A 15,977-nucleotide genomic window follows, 5' to 3' on the forward strand; every position below is an offset into this window, starting at 1 on the left:
TCAGGTTGACCCGTGACCCCGGGCCCGAACCCCTCAGGTTGACCCGTGACCCCAGGCCCGAACCCCTCAGGTTGAACCGTGACCCCGGGCCCGAACCCCTCAGGTTGAACCGTGACCCTGGTTTTGGTCAACCTCAACACCAAGCCTCCAATTTCCCACTTCTGGAGCCCTGCCTGCTCGATCTGAGGTGGAATGCCCCGTTGGATATGGACTGAGGCGGCAGCCAATTTGCACACAGCAAGATCCCACCAACAGCAATTGAGGTAAATAAGCAGATCATGTGTTTTTTAGTGATGTTGGTTGAGGGATAAATATTGGCCCCAGGACACCGGGGAGAACTCCCCCTGCTCTTCTTCCAATAGCGGCCGTGGGATCTTCTACATCCACCTGAGAGGGGCAGACGGCGCCTCGGTTTAACGTCTCACCCGAGAGACGACACCTCCGACAGTGCAGCACTCCCTCAGTACTGGCACTGGGAGTGTCGGCCCGGATCGTGGGGCTCAGGTCTGGGCTGAACGAGGGGGGAGGTGCTGTCCCAACCCTCAACCGATGAGGGGTACAGGGGCTAAACTCAGACGGGTAGAGGGCATCTAAAGGTGTCCTGGTGGGCCTCTCTTTTTGCCTCGTGTGGATGATGGGGAAAGATTCGGACACCAGCCCACGTCGATCCGGTGGAGTTTGATGGAGGCCATCCGACCCATCGTGCCTCTGCCGGCTCTTTGGAACCCAGTTAGGGAGAGACACTGGATGACGAATCGGTGTCTCGGGCTTCTGGGCCGAGGATATCAAAAGGCGTCGAAGGGTTATCTTCCTCCCAGTACAATGTGGTGTTTGAGCAACTGTCTCGTTGCCCCACTGAGTGTACAACTGGGTCTTTAACATCCCCAAGTGTGAATTGAACTATCTCTCAGGAGGGGAGGGGGGGGTTATGGAAGAATCCAGTATGAGCTCGGTCAGCGCTGGGTTAACCGATCTCAGCTGGGCAGAGGTAACCAGCTATATAATCGTCTGGGTTTAGGAAGGGTTGGGGTCATTAGCCCAGGTTCCCACTCCTGCTCGCTCACTAGATTGATTGCTGGGATGAGAGGGTTGTCCTGTGAGGAGAGAATGAATAGAATGGGCCTATACTCCCTGGAGTTTAGAAGAATGAGAGGTGATCTCATTGATTGTAAGATTCTGAGGGGGCTTGACAGGGTAGATGCTGAGAGGATGTTTCCCCTGGCTGGAGAGTCTAGAACTAGGGGGCATAGTCTCAGGATAAGGGGTCGGACATTTAAGACTGTGATGAGGAGGAATTTCTTCACTCAGAGGGTGGTGAATCTTTGGAATTCTCTACCCCAGAGGGCTGTGGATGCTCAGTCGTTGAGTATATTCAAGACTGAGATCGATAGATTTTTGAACTCTAGGGGAATCAAGGGATATGGGGATCGGGCGGGAAAGTGGAGTTGAGGTCGAAGATCAGCCATGATCTGATTGAATGGCGGAGAAGGCTCGAGGGGCCGAATGGCCTACTCCTGCTCCTATTTCTTATGTCCTTTTCCAGTGATGCTCTTTGTGCCTGGATTTTGGGAAAGATCAGAATCGTGCGTGACTGCCCAGGGCACCAAACCTGCAGAATGCTGACTTGGAGAGGCACTGGAGAGTGACCAGGGTCTTGGGCCCCATCAGGAGCACAAATGGCCAGGAGGAGAGGGGAACATGATGAAATCAAATGAAAGTTTCTTTCAAAGCTGTTCAAAAAAAAAATACTGGGCTCCTGGGCTCTATAAATCGAGGCGTAGAGTACAAAAGCAAGGAAGTTATGCTAAACCTTTATAAATCACTGGTCAGGCCTCAGCTGGAGTATTGTGTCCAATTCTGGGCACCACACTTTAGGAAGGATGTCAAGGCCTTGGAGAGGGTGCAGAGGAGATTTACTAGAATGGGACCAGGGATGAGGGACTTCAGTTATGCGGAGAGACTGGAGAAGCTGGGATTGTTCTCCTGAGAGCAGAGAAGGTTAAGGGGAGATTTAATCGAGGTGTTTTAATAGAGGAGATAGGGAGAAACTGTTTTCAGCGGCAGGAGGGTCGGTAACCAGAGGATACAGATTTAAGGTAATTGGCAAAAGAACCAGAGGGGAGATGAGGAGACATTTTTTTACGCAGCGAGTTGTGACGATCTGGAATGCGCTGCCTGAAAGGGCGGTGGAAGCAGATTCAATAATAACTTTCAAAAGGGGAATTGGAGAAATACTTGAAAAGGAAAGATTTTCAGGGCTGTGGGGAAAGAGCAGGGGGGAGCGTGGGACGAATTGGCGAGCCCTTTCGAAGGGCTGGCACAGGCACGATGGGCCGAACGGCTCATTACTGCTCGTTTAACAAGCAATTGAAGGGGGCAGGAACGTGACTCTGCGCCTTCAGGGGGAAGCAGGCGGAGGAAGGCGTCGCATCGTACAGAAGGTAAGCGGATTAACAGACAATGTACACACGGTCCAGGTGTGTTCTCCTGCTCTGGTTTCGACCGCTTGATGGGGGGGGTGTTAGAGAGGAATTTTCCAGAGTTCATTTTCCCCTTATTGGCCGGTTTCACCGCCCCCCCCCTGCAGGAGATTGTCCTTTTTGGTAAGGTGTGTGCGGTGTAAGCTGAGAGACGGACCAAAAAATATATATATTGTAGGGACACTGGTTTCTTAGTCATGGTTTTAATTCCAAAATAGCATTATCACGAATAGTGCAACACAATTTGTCGTACTCAAAGCAAATTCCTGACCCAAACGGCTCACAGTTACACAACTCCCAGCTCGGGGGAAACCCTCAACTCAATCCCCCTCCCCTCCGCACCTTCAAAATCCAGATTCTACCCTTCAGCCCCTCCCAAAAGGGCCCGGTGTTCCCCTCCTCTTTCACCAACTCGGGAGGGAGGTGAGGGGGAGCGGTGAGGGGGGGCTCTCGATAACCTCCACGTTCCAGAGACCTGTCGTGTAGACGTGTTCCACTGGTGTACACTCTTATCAAACGTTGTGGTCTCCGCTGATACAAAGCAGAGCCCCGAGTAGAGAAATGGGGGGGCAGGAAAGAGAGAGCATGGGGTGTAAAGAGGTGCCAGTTGATGTCAAGGGTTATTCTCCCTGCTCCCCCCCCCCCCCTCAACTCGTCGTGACCACTAGTTGGTGACGCCCACCAGAAAGTGCAAATGTAGAGGGTTTCCGGCCTGTGTGGGATCAGCTGGTGATGGACACTACAGTTGAATAGCCTGCTGCCGATCAACAAGTGCCACTTGGGTGAGGCAACTCAGGTGGGTGGGGGGGCCCTTTAACCCAGGAGGCGAGGCTGAGTGCCAACCCATAACTTCACCAGGGGGACTGAAAAGGGGAGCAACGTAGGAGGGAGGCAATAGGTGCCAGTGCACGAAGGGTGCCAATGTACAAGGGGCTACCCTCTGACCAGTGCTGCCACTGCCCCCTGCGCCGATGGATTGGCATTGGGACAAAATCCTCCCAGGTTCCCCCTCCCAATCGCTGTCCAGTAACTCCGGCTGGAAGGGGGGGCGCGTGTGAGGGGGCAAACTCATGACCCGGCAGTGACGCACTCCACGGTTGAACAGCTTGGGGTGAGGTACTGGAGGGCGGCCGGCCTCACACCTCAACGCGGGTCTACGGCAAATGGGGGGGTGGATAATTGGGGAGGGGAGGGGGAGCAAGATATCTTCCCAGGACAAGGGCCTACAGAAGAGCAGGACGTGGTCTGGTTTGGTCCCTCGGCTCCTCCCTGTCCCCCCCCCGCCCACCGAGGGGCCCCTGGATCCAGGTGTCCAGGTACTGACACTTCATATCCTAAAGTCCGCTCTTGGAGCGACTCCAGAGTCTCGGGCAAACCATCGAGAAGCCCGCTCTCCTTCGCACGGAAACCAGAAGGGACAAGATCGGACTCGCCCAGGTTCTCCGAAGCCGCAGGGCTTTCCCACGTGTCAAGGATCCATGTCAGTACCGAGGGCAGTGGGATTATTCCCGGACTCCGGTAAAGTCGGGCTTTCGTGTGTCTGTGTGTGTGGGGTTTTTTTTTGGAAGGGGGAAGAGCAGAACTGAGACCGGGGCAGAGACGGTGAACCGGGAGACAGGGGTTAGCAGACGCCGAGGTTGGGTTTCGAAAAGCCTGTGGGCTGCAGGACAATAGAATCCTTCAATCTTACAGCACAGAAGGAGGCCGTTCGGCCCGTCGACCCTGCACCCTCTCTCTCTGATAGAGCTCTCCCCTCAGTCCCATTCGGCCCATCGTCCCTGTGCAGGGTGTGCGTGCGTGCAGCTCCAGACTCGACTCATCCAATGCCCTCGCCCCCCTCCCTATCTCTGTAACCTCCTCCAGCCCCTACAACCCTCCGACATCTCTGCGCTCCTCCAATTCTGGCCTCTTGCGCATCCCCCGATTTTAATCGCTCCACCATTGGCGGCCGTGCCTTCAGCTGCCCGGGCCCTAAGCTCTGGAATTCCCTCCCTGAACCTCTCCGCCTCTCCCTCCTCCTTTAAGACGCTCCTTAAAACCTACCTCTCACCTGTCCTAATATCTCCTCGTGTGGCTCGGTGTCAAACTCTGTCTGGTAATCGCTCCTGGGGATGTTTTTCCACATTAAAGGCGCTATATAAATGCAGGTTGTCGTTGTTGTCAGTCAATACCAACAAAATGCCACGGGAAGGGCACTGGATCCGAGCTGGACGACACAGTAGTTAAACAGGGGAGGAGACAGAAAAGTCGGTCGGGGAGGTGGGTTTCGAGGAGGGGGGGAATTGCAGAAAGTGGGGGCAAAACGGCTCACAGTTCAGTTGCCGATGGTGGAATTCTGAGGGTTCGGGGGTGGTGGGGAGGCAGACCAGAGGAAAAGGGGGAGCTGGGACTCGGGTTTAACCTCTCATCCGAAAGACGGCACCTCCGACAGTGCGGCACTCCCTCAGCACCGGCACTGGGAGCGTCGGCCTGGATTTTACGGGCCTCGAGTCTCTGGAGTGGGGCTCGAACCCACGACCTCCTGGCTCGTAGAGAGATACCGACCGAGCCAAGCTGACCGACTGGTCCCGCCTTTTTACCGGCAGGGACCTCGTTTTAGGCCACCGTGTCTGACCTGTGACCTTGAGCCATGAGACGGTAACGCTCTGGTCAGGGGTACAGCCCGGCCCCTCCTCTCCCTTGACCCCCGTTTGCCGCGCAAGGGAAACAGTGTGACCGTCCCCCCGACGGGCTTCGGTTACCCTCTTGCCCCTTGGGGGGGGGGGAGGGGAAGAGAAATAACGGGCGGGCTCAACACAGGCCAGAAGTCGCCACGGCAACGAAAGGCGGAAACGGCAAACCCGCACGATGGGGGAGAGGGGAATAAAAACACGCAAACTCACTTCAATCCAACATCCCCAATTAAACAAATAATTGAGGGGGGGGGGGAGGGGTTAAAGTATCGGGTACAGGGAATCTGAAGCAAAGATGGCGTCTCCCGCGCGGACCGTCGCTCGCCAACTCGGGCATGGCAGCGCCCAACAGATTGTCCGGTCACCTCCGCCCTCCTGCGGGTGGGGGGAGGGTCGGGAGGCGGAAGGCAGCGGCCATTTGGCCGTAGAAACAACTTCAAACGTCAACTTTCGAAACGGCGCCAAGTAACAGCGGCCAAATCAGCTGCGGGTTCTTGTCCTGTCACGCTGTCTCTCGCTCTCTCTCTCTCTCTCTTTCAGTTTATCACGCACTTCTCTCGCCTGCTGTACTTCTGACGCCTATGTTGCAGCCCTCGCTCAAAACGAGCATCCTCTTCCTCGGCGCTGAGGGGAACAAACAAAATTAAAACCCAATTCTTTATTTGAGGATAGATAAAACGCACGTCACATTCACTTCCCGTCACACTTTGCTGATTGCATCCCGATCAAATCGGTTAACACTTCACAAACTTCCTACCTACAAAACGTTACTTCCTGACGTCACATTTTGTCACACTTGTCTGTCAATTTTCCTCCCCCCATTATAAATTCCTATGTCAACATTTATAACAGGAACCGCCTCTGTAAACTTGTCACGCTGCAATTACACCCTCCGCCCAGTGATGGCGCTCTCACACCTCAGCCTGCACTGCGGAGAAATGTATATGTTCCAACTCTCTCCCTCCCCCTCCCTCTCCCTCCCTCCCTCCCCCTCACCCTCCCTCCCTATCCCTCCCTCACCCTCCCTCCCTCCCTCACTCTCCCTCCCTCACTCTCCCTCTCTCCCTCCCTCCCTCCCTCTCCCTCCCTCCCTCTCCCTCCCTCCCTCACTCTCCCTCCCTCCCTCACTCTCCCTCCCTCCCCCTCCCTCCCTCACTCTCCCTCCCTCACTCTCCCTCCCTCACTCTCCCTCCCTCACTCTCCCTCCCTCTCCCTCCCTCACTCTCCCTCCCTCACTCTCCCTCCCTCACTCTCCCTCCCTCACTCTCCCTCCCTCACTCTCCCTCCCTCACTCTCCCTCCCTCACTCTCCCTCCCTCACTCTCCCTCCCTCACTCTCCCTCCCTCCCTCCCTCCCTCACTCTCCCTCCCTCACTCCCAAATTGTCTCAAGTTTTTCTATTTAACCATTAATAATAATATAAAATCTAAATATTCTATAAGATTAAGGACAGAATGTATAACTTTAAAGTGGGGCCCGAATTATAATCCATTTCTGGTTCACCTGACGACTACACTTGGCCTTCACTCCCTGTTGCGATGCCAAGGGAGATCAACTTCCTGTACGTGTCACACTTACTTCCTGTCACACTTTCCCTGTCGCACCTCGTTGATACGACAGTGTATCCTCTGGGTCACCGTGAGCAATGCCACGGGAGATCTGCTAGCATGTAGGACTAAATAAAGGTTTTGAGCGTGTTCGTCACATCTTAACATGTCACACTTCACACGTCACACTTCTCAAAGGGTCAAAAGTATGTCAAAAACAGAAAGGCACTTCACGCTGAGGTCAACTGCAGGTTATTTAACTGCTGGTTAGATTGTTGTAGGTTGACCTGAAGGCAAGAATTTACAAGCATCCGCCAATCTCTGAACTTCCCCCTCACTAGTAGCAATTTAGCTCTAATTGGCCTCAGGATTTGCAGCAATTGGACTGTCTTGATATAAATTCATTTAATTGGCTGTGAAGCATTTTGGGACGTCCTGAGGTCACAAAAGGCGCTATATAAATGCACGTTCTTCATGTCTTTTATAGAAGGGACAGGTCGGTGAAACACAGTTACGCCTTAGCAGCAGAATAATATACCGTGCATTACATGGTATAATAGCCCTGTCATTGTACAACAGCACATCCTCTGAATTACAGGAGATTTCCTGGTATGACAATGTTTGCATTTATATATCACTTCATGTCCTCAAAGTGTCTCAAATCGCTTCACAGACAATAAATCATGACCAGTTAATCTGTTTTTTAGTGGTATTGTTTGAGGGATAAATATTGGCCCCAGGACACCGGAGAGAACTCCCCTGCTCTTCTTCCGGGGCCTCGGTTTAATGTCTCATTTGAAAGACGGCACCTCCGACAGTGCAGCGCTCCCTCAGTACTCCGCTGGGAGTGTCAGCCTGGATTATGGGCTCAAGTCTCTGGAGGGACATTGCACCAATGTGGAAACTATTTAAATAGCTCCGTGTATTTCCTTGCAACACCTGTTCAAGAACATAAGAAATAGGAGCAGGAGTAGGCCATTCGGCCCCTCGAGCCTGCTCCGCCATTCAATCAGGTCATGGCTGACCTTCGACCTCAACTCCACTTTCCCGCCTGATCCCCGTATCCATTGATTCCCAAAAATCGATCGATCTCAGTCTTGAATATACTCAACGACTGAGCATCCACAGCCCTCTGGGGTAGAGAATTCCAAAGATTCACCACCCTCTGAGTGAAGAAATTCCTCCTCCTCTCAGTCTTAAATGGCCGACCCCTTATCCCGAAACTACGTCCCTCTAGTGCTAGACTCTCCAGCCAGGGGGAAACAGCCTCTCAGCATCTACCCTGTCAAGCCCTCTTAGAATCTTATACGTTTCAATGAGATCCCCTCTCGTCCTTCGAAACCCCAGAGAGTATTGGCCCATTCTACTCACGGGGCAAAGGAATACCAGCCACGAAACAGAGGGGCTTAAGCTTTACAGTGTGGAAAGGACGTGATCGAGGGGGAAGAGGGAGTTTCGAATCATACAGTTAAACGGTAAATATTGCAGAGAGTGGGGTTGGTGCAGCCAGCAGCAGCAGCAGCAGCACCGAGTCCCTGCGAGTGGCACTGCCCACCAGGGAAAGGCCTCGTCGCTGAGCAGCGCCTCTCAAGAGGCGGGTGGCAGCGGTGCAGTTTAACCCACTCAGTGCCGGTCTGAATCCCTCAGCCTTGGGCTCGACACCCCAACTCCGCGTAAAACACCAACAAAATCGCCACAAGGTGAACAACAGCGGGGTGGGGGGGGAAGGAAACCCGGACGTTTTCTGCAGCTATTTCCCCCTCCCGGTTTCTTCACCGCGTGAGGATCCCGTTGGACTCACAGTCTCTCCTTTGCGTCGAGGTCCCGGACCAGTGTGTCCCTCTTGTTGACCAGGGTGACCAGCTCCTCCAGCAACAGGTGTTCCCTTCGCTGCTGGGCTTCTGTCTTCTTCCACTCTGCGAGAGAGAAGGAAAGGACCCCCCATTGAGACCGTGCCTTTCACCACCTCAGGACGTCCCACGGCGCTTTACAGCCAATGAAGCACGTTTTTTTCCCCGAAGTGCAGTCACTGTCGTGATGTAGGAAACGCGGCAGCCGATTTGCGCACAGCAAGATCCCACAAACAGCAGTGTGACCGGATCATCTGTGTTTTTAATGCTGTTGGTTGAGGGATAAATATTGGCTCCAGGCCCCCTGTTCTTCTTCCAATAGTGGCCCTGGGATCTTTTTACGTCCACCTGATAAGGGGCAGACGGTTTAACGTCTCATCCGAAAGACGGCGCCTCCGACAGTGCGGCGCTCCCTCAGTACCGGCACCGGGAGTGTCGGCCTGGATTGTGGGGCTCAAGGCTCCGGAGTGGGGCTCGAACCCACGACCTTCTGAGTCAGAGGAAAGAGAGAGAGAGTCCCAACAATGAGCCACGGCTGACACTCGTAAGAATCAGTGCCGAGTCCCCCGGGGTGGGGAGCTCATTGGGTCCACCTGATGACTGCCTGAGTGAGACTGAGCAGGAGCATCCTCGGTTTGATTCCCCATCGGCACCGAGTTAGCCGGGATAGGGACAGAAGGGAAACCAGCCCCGGGGAGCTCCCTGATCACTACCCCGGCGATTCCTGCTCTAACGGGCGCGCGCAAAAGTCCGGATCGGGCTCGGCCGCGATGCCCCCCGTGGTCGAATAGCCGGCGGCAGGGAGCGGGTGGGGTGTGGTTTCTCGGCGGCTGGGGCGGATAGCTGCGTGCGGAGAGGCTTCGCGCGCCGACTCGGGAGTCGGGCGACTGAGGCCAAGGGGCCGCGGAGGTAGCTGGAGATTTTTTTGTTGTCTTCTCAAGGGGCGGGTGGGTTCTCCTACCTTCCATGGCCATCATTGCCCGCAGCTCCCGGTTCAGTAACTCAAACCTCCGCTCGAGGTCCTGCTCCTCCTCCCTAAAAAAATATAACACACACACACACAGAGAGAGAGAGAAAGAGAGTCAGTCAGTCCAGGCAGCAGAAGGGCCTCCAACCCCAACCTGCATTGTCCTCCCGATCCCACGGCCCCAGAGCGAGCACAGGGACAGTGGGGGGGGGGCCTCAGACAGGGTCTCGTTCAGCTCCAGGCACGTCTGGCTCTGACCCACTGGTGTTGTGGTGAATCGCTTCCAAAATGCAAAGCACTGAGAACAAGTGATCCTGCTGTGGGAATCGGAGAGAGTCTCAGGCTTGAGGGGAAGAGGTTGGGGTTCAGGTATATTGTTGGGACAGTGTAGAGGGAGCTTTACTCTGTATCTAACCCCCTGTACCTGCCCTGGGAGTGTTTGATGGGACAGTGTGGAGGGAGCTTTACTCTGTATCTAACCCCCTGTACCTGCCCTGGGAGTGTTTGATGGGACAGTGTAGAGGGAGCTTTACTCTGTATCTAACCCTGTACCTGCCCTGGGAGTGTTTGATGGGACAGTGTAGAGGGAGCTTTACTCTGTATCTAACCCGTGCTGTACCTGCCCTGGGAGTGTTTGATGGGACAGTGTAGAGGGAGCTTTACTCTGTCTCTAACCCTGTACCTGCCCTGGGAGTGTTTGATGGGACAGTGTAGAGGGAGCTTTACTCTGTATCTAACCCTGTACCTGCCCTGGGAGTGTTTGATGGGACAGTGTAGAGGGAGCTTTACTCTGTATCTAACCCTGTACCTGCCCTGGGAGTGTTTGATGGGACAGTGTAGAGGGAGCTTTACTCTGTATCTAACCCGTGCTGTACCTGCCCTGGGAGTGTTTGATGGGACAGTGTAGAGGGAGCTTTACTCTGTATCTAACCCTGTACCTGCCCTGGGAGTGTTTGATGGGACAGTGTAGAGGGAGCTTTACTCTGTATCTAACCCTGTACCTGCCCTGGGAGTGTTTGATGGGACAGTGTAGAGGGAGCTTTACTCTGTATCTAACCCGTGCTGTACCTGCCCTGGGAGTGTTTGATGGGACAGTGTAGAGGGAGCTTTACTCTGTATCTAACCCGTCCTGTACCGGCCCTGGGAGTGTTTGACGGGACGCTGGGAGTGTTTGACGGGACGCTGGGAGTGTTTGACGGGACGCTGGGAGTGTTTGACGGGACGCTGGGAGTGTTATATTCCCCAGCACTGACATTATTCACTTGTTCAATCCCCACACGGTTACCAACACCCAGAGGAGGCTCACACATCGGCCTCTTGCGTCAACTGATACCCCAAGGAGTGTGCGCCCCCTTTCAGTAGAGGAGTGGAGAATCTGGGGAGGGGGAACGGGAGGAGTGAGAATCGAAAGGAACCACAGGAAGGTTTGAAGAGGTTTAGTGACTCACAGAAGCTGTAGCTGGTCTTGCCTCCGAATCAGGGCATTTTTCTTATTGACGAGTATGAACCATTCCTGAATCAGCTCCTCCTCCTCCATTCTGCTGGTGCCTGAAACAATAAATGGTTGGGATTAAATCAGAGGATTAAATAAAGAAAGTGGGCTAAAATACTCCCACTGAAGGTGGTAAATGAGGTCTCAGATAGACAGTGTCAATATACAGAGATACAGCACTCGAACACTGACACACACCCCTAAAGTACAGGGACAGACAAATAAATGGACAGACGTTCACCCCTCCTCCCAGCCAGCCTCCCCTCCTCCCTCCCCATCACCCTCCCCCACCTTCCCTCCCCATCAGCCCCCCTGCTCCCCCACCCCTCCTCTCCCCCCACCCTCCCTCACCATCATCCTTCCCTTTCCCTCACACTGCCTCCCCATCACCCCTCCCTCCCCATCACTCTCCCCTCTCCCCTACCCCACATCAGCCTCCCCTCTCCCCCTCACCCCCCTCCCTCCCCATCACTCTCCCCTCTCCTCTACCCCTCCTCTCCCCCACCCTCCCTCCCTCACCTCTCCCCCCTCCACCACCTCTCCCCACTCCCCCACCCCTCCCCCTCTCCCCCACCACCACCTCTCCCCACTCCCCCACCCCTCCCCCTCTCCCCCACCCCTCTCCCCCACCCCTCTCCCCCACCCCTCTCCCCCACCCCTCTCCCCCACCCCTCTCCCCCACTCACCAGTCCCCATGATGTGCCGCAGTTGCTTCTCGACGACAGCAGCTCGCGAGTCGATCTGCTTCTGTTCACTCTCGAGGGCGGTCAGTTCCCCCAACACATACTGACTGGTGTCTCGGAACCTCTGTGGGCAGACAGACACTGGTCAGTGCAAAGGGGCGGAGAGTGTGGGGGAAAGGGAAGGATGATGGTGAGGGAGGGTGGGGGGAGAGGAGGGGTAGGGGAGTAGGGCGGGGGTGATGGGGAGGGAAGGTGGGGGAGAGTGATGGGGAGGGAGGGCAGGGAGGAGGGGAGGCTGGGGGGGGGAGTGGAGGGGTGAACCTCTGTCCACTGTAAGCAGCTCGGTCAGTATGGGCTTGTGATTTACACAACTCACTACAATAGTGACAACACACACACACCTCACTACAATAGTGACAACACACACACACCTCACTACAATAGTGACAACACACGCGCAACTCACTACAATAGTGACAACACACACACACCTCACTACAATAGTGACAACACACACACACCTCACTACAATAGTGACAACACACACACACCTCACTACAATAGTGACAACACACGCGCAACTCACCACAATAGTGACAATACACAAGCACCTCACTACTATAGTGACAATACACACACCACTTACTGCAGTGCTGACAATACATACATAACTCACTGCAGCAAGGACAATACGCTGACAGACCTGTACCCACCAGTACTGTACTAGTGATATACAGTGACGGGCCTGTACACACCAGTACTGTACCCCAGTGTTGTACAGTGACAGCCCTGTACTCACCAGTACTGTACTAGTGATATACAGTGACAGGCCTGTACTCACCAGTACTGTACCCCAGTGTTATACAGTGATGGGCCTGTACCCACCAGTACTGTACTAGTGATATACAGTGATGAGCCTGTACTCACCAGTACTGTACTAGTGTTGTACAGTGACAGGCCTGTACTCACCAGTACTGTACTAGTGATATACAGTGACAGGCCTGTACTCACCAGTACTGTACCCCAGTGTTGTATAGTGACAGGCCTGTACTCACCAGTACTGTACTAGTGATATACAGTGACAGGCCTGTACTCACCAGTACTGTACTAGTGATATACAGTGACAGGCCTGTACTCACCAGTACTATACCCCAGTGTTATACAGTGACAGGCCTGTACCCACCAGTACTGTACCCCAGTGTTATACAGTGACGGGCCTGTACCCTCCAGTACTGTACCCCAGTGTTATACAGTGACGGGCCTGTACCCTCCAGTACTGTACCCCAGTGTTATACACTGACAGACCTGTACCCACCAGTACTGTACCCCGGCGTTACACAGACTGGAAGGACACAGCCTTGTGTTTCTTCTCCTACTTGCTACCCATGGCCTCTGCTGATACCTGTGTTCCTGTGGTTGCCAAGTGAGGCCGAGAGGTAAGCTCAACTGTGATGCCCTCCATGGTGGAACATCCCACAGACACTCACTGTCTGGGCCTGTGGGTGAGGGGCAGCGACTGAGGAACGTTAGCCCGGGAAGGGTCAGCGCCTTCGGGGTCAGAGTGACAGAAATCCCCCAGCACAGTACGTACCGGAGTCTCCTCGTCAGCCTTACTCTCCGGAACGTTCTCCTTCTCCCGGGCCCTCTCGTCCTGGAGCGACTTCTGTCTCTTCATCTCTGTGGATCAGGGGGAAACCAGAATGAGATGGGAACGGCCACAACAGCGAGTCTCCATATTATAAAAAGGACGTAGAGGCACTGGAGAAGGTGCATAAAAGATTCACGAGGATGATAGTCCCAGAACTGAGAGGTTATAACTATCAGGAAAGGCCGAACAGGCTGGGACTCTTTTCTCTGGAAAGAAAGAGAAGGCTGAGGGGTGACCTGATAGAGGTCTTTAAGATTATGAAAGGGTTCGATCGGGTAGACGTAGAGAAGATGTTTCCACTTGTGGGGGAGACCAGAACTAGAGGGCCATAAATATAAGATAGTCACTGATAAATCCAATAGGGAATTCAGGAGAAACTTCTTTACCCGGAGAGTGGTGAGAATGTGGAACTCGCTCCCACAAGGAGTAGTTGAGGTGAATAGAATTTAAGGGGAAGCTCGATAAACACATGAGGGAGAAAGGAATAGAAGGATAGGCTGATAGGGTGAGATGAAGTAGGGAGGGAGGAGGCTCGTGTGGAGCATGAACACCAGCATGGAGCAGTTGGGCCGAATGGCCTGTTTCTGTGCTGTAAAATTCTACACTGATTCGCTCCCGCTCACCACCACCCTCTGGTGGCAGGGCATTGCCACTGCATCTTCTTGGTGGTTTCCACGGTGATTAGTAAACCAGGCGGATTATACAACAACAACCACCTGCATTTATATAGCGCCTTTAACGTAGTAAAACGTCCCGAGGCGCTTCACGGGAGCGATTATCAAACAAAATTTGACACCGAGCCACATAATGAGATATTAGGACAGGTGACCAAAAGCTCGGTCAAAGAGGTAGGTTTTAAGGAGCGTCTTAAAAGGAGGGGAAAGAGGCGGAGAGGTTTAGGGCCCGGGCAGCTGAAGGCACGGCCGCCAACGGTGGGGCGAAGGAAATCGGGGAATGCACAAGAGGCCAGAATTGGAGGAGCGCAGAGATCTCGGAGGGTTGTAGGGCTGGAGGAGGTTACAGATTCCAGTGCAATGTGGACTCAGATCTGAATCGTAAATCGACAATGATGATTCTCCCACTGCAATCGGTGCTCTCAGTATCTCTCTCTCTCTCTCGCCTCGAAGTCAGAAGGTCGTGGGTTCGAGCCCCACTCCAGAGACTTGAACCCCATAATAATCCAGGCCGACACTCCCAGTGCCAGTACTGAGGGAGTGCCGCACTGTCGGAGGTGCCGTCTTTCGGATGAGACCTTAAACCGAGGCCCCGTCTGCCCCTCTCAGGTGGATGTAAAAGATCCCACGGTCACTATTGGAAGAAGAGCAGGGGGGAGCTCTCCCCGGTGTCCTGGGGCCAATATTTATCCCTCAACCAACATCACTAAAAAAATGATTAACTGGCCGTTCATCTCAATGCTGTTTGTGGGATCTTGCTGTGCACGAAACCCCTCCGCATTTCCCTATGTAACAACAGTGAGCAGCAGGTCTAAGGTAATTCGTTGTGTTAAATACTTTGGCATGTATGGGAGAAGCAATTCAAATGCAAATCTTTAGTTTTGTAAAGCAGCCAAGGGGGACACATGCAGGTGTGAGGACCCCATCGCTCCTCCTCCCTCTCTGGGCCTCTCCCCGGGGGTCGCTGGGCACTAGGGATGGTGCTGCAGCTTCCCCCCGGCTTTGGCGGACTCTGGACCGGCCCCTCAAACTGAAGGCTTCAGTTACGCCAGGCAGAGCTGCTTTGACGTGAAACTCGGAAATGCAGTAAACAATGAGGAGGACAGTAACAGACTTCAGGAGGACGTAGACAGGCTGGTGAAATGGGCAGACACGTGGCAGATGAAATTTAACGCAGAGAAGTGTGAAGTGATGGAAGGAAGAATGAGGAGAGGCAAAATAAACTAAACGGTACAATTTTAAAGGGGGTGCAGGAACAGAGACCTGGGGGTGTATGTACACAAATATTGGAAGGTGGCAGGACAGGTTGAGAAGGCTGTAAAAAAAAGCATCTGGGATCCTGGGCTTTATTAATAGAGGCACAGAGTACAAAAGGAAGGAAGTTATGCTAAACCTTTATAAATCACTGGTTAGGCCTCAGCTGGAGTATTGTGTCCAATTCTGGGCACCACACTTTAGGAAGGATGTCAAGGCCTTGGAGAGGGTGCAGAGGAGATTTACTAGAATGGGACCAGGGATGAGGGACTTCAGTTATGTGGAGAGACTGGAGAAGCTGGGATTGTTCTCCTTAGAGCAGAGAAGGTTAAGGGGAGATTTAATCGAGGTGTTCAAAATCGTGAGGGGTTTTGATAGAGTAAATAAGGAGAAACTGTTTCCAGTGGCAGGAGGGTCGGTGACCAGAGGACACAGATTTAAGATAATCGGCAAAAGAACCAGAGGGGGGAGATGAGGAGAATTTTTTTTTTACGCAGCGAGTTGTGATGATCTGGAACGCGCTGCCTGAAAGGGTGGTGGAAGCAGATTCAATAATAACTTTCAAAAGGGGAATTGGATAAACACTTGAAGGGGAAAAATTTGCAGGGCTACGGGGAAAGAGCAGGGGAGTGGGACTAATTGGAGAGCTCTTTCAAAGAGCCAGCACGGGCACGACGGGCCGAATGGCCTCCTTCTGTGCCGCGTGATCCC

The 15,977-nt window shown here is 53.7% G+C and overlaps 1 protein-coding gene across 1 annotated transcript in view; it reads right to left on the reverse strand.

Annotated features, from left to right (window-relative positions):
• Nucleotides 1-2,667: 2,667 nt before the first annotated feature.
• The window catches only part of LOC137306364 (EH domain-binding protein 1-like), a 38,451-nt gene continuing 25,141 nt past the window's right edge, over nucleotides 2,668-15,977 (reverse strand). Inside the window, exons 11-16 of the mRNA XM_067975518.1 lie at nucleotides 13,282-13,367; nucleotides 11,694-11,814; nucleotides 10,964-11,063; nucleotides 9,510-9,583; nucleotides 8,500-8,614; nucleotides 2,668-5,776 (exon numbers count right to left, since the gene is read on the reverse strand). Coding sequence (XP_067831619.1) covers nucleotides 5,689-5,776; nucleotides 8,500-8,614; nucleotides 9,510-9,583; nucleotides 10,964-11,063; nucleotides 11,694-11,814; nucleotides 13,282-13,367 — 584 coding nt within the window. The 3' untranslated portion in view covers nucleotides 2,668-5,688. The remainder of the gene's footprint in view (nucleotides 5,777-8,499; nucleotides 8,615-9,509; nucleotides 9,584-10,963; nucleotides 11,064-11,693; nucleotides 11,815-13,281; nucleotides 13,368-15,977) is intronic.

Source organism: Heptranchias perlo, chromosome 43 (assembly GCF_035084215.1).
Source record: "Heptranchias perlo isolate sHepPer1 chromosome 43, sHepPer1.hap1, whole genome shotgun sequence".
Taxonomy (NCBI): domain Eukaryota; kingdom Metazoa; phylum Chordata; class Chondrichthyes; order Hexanchiformes; family Hexanchidae; genus Heptranchias; species Heptranchias perlo.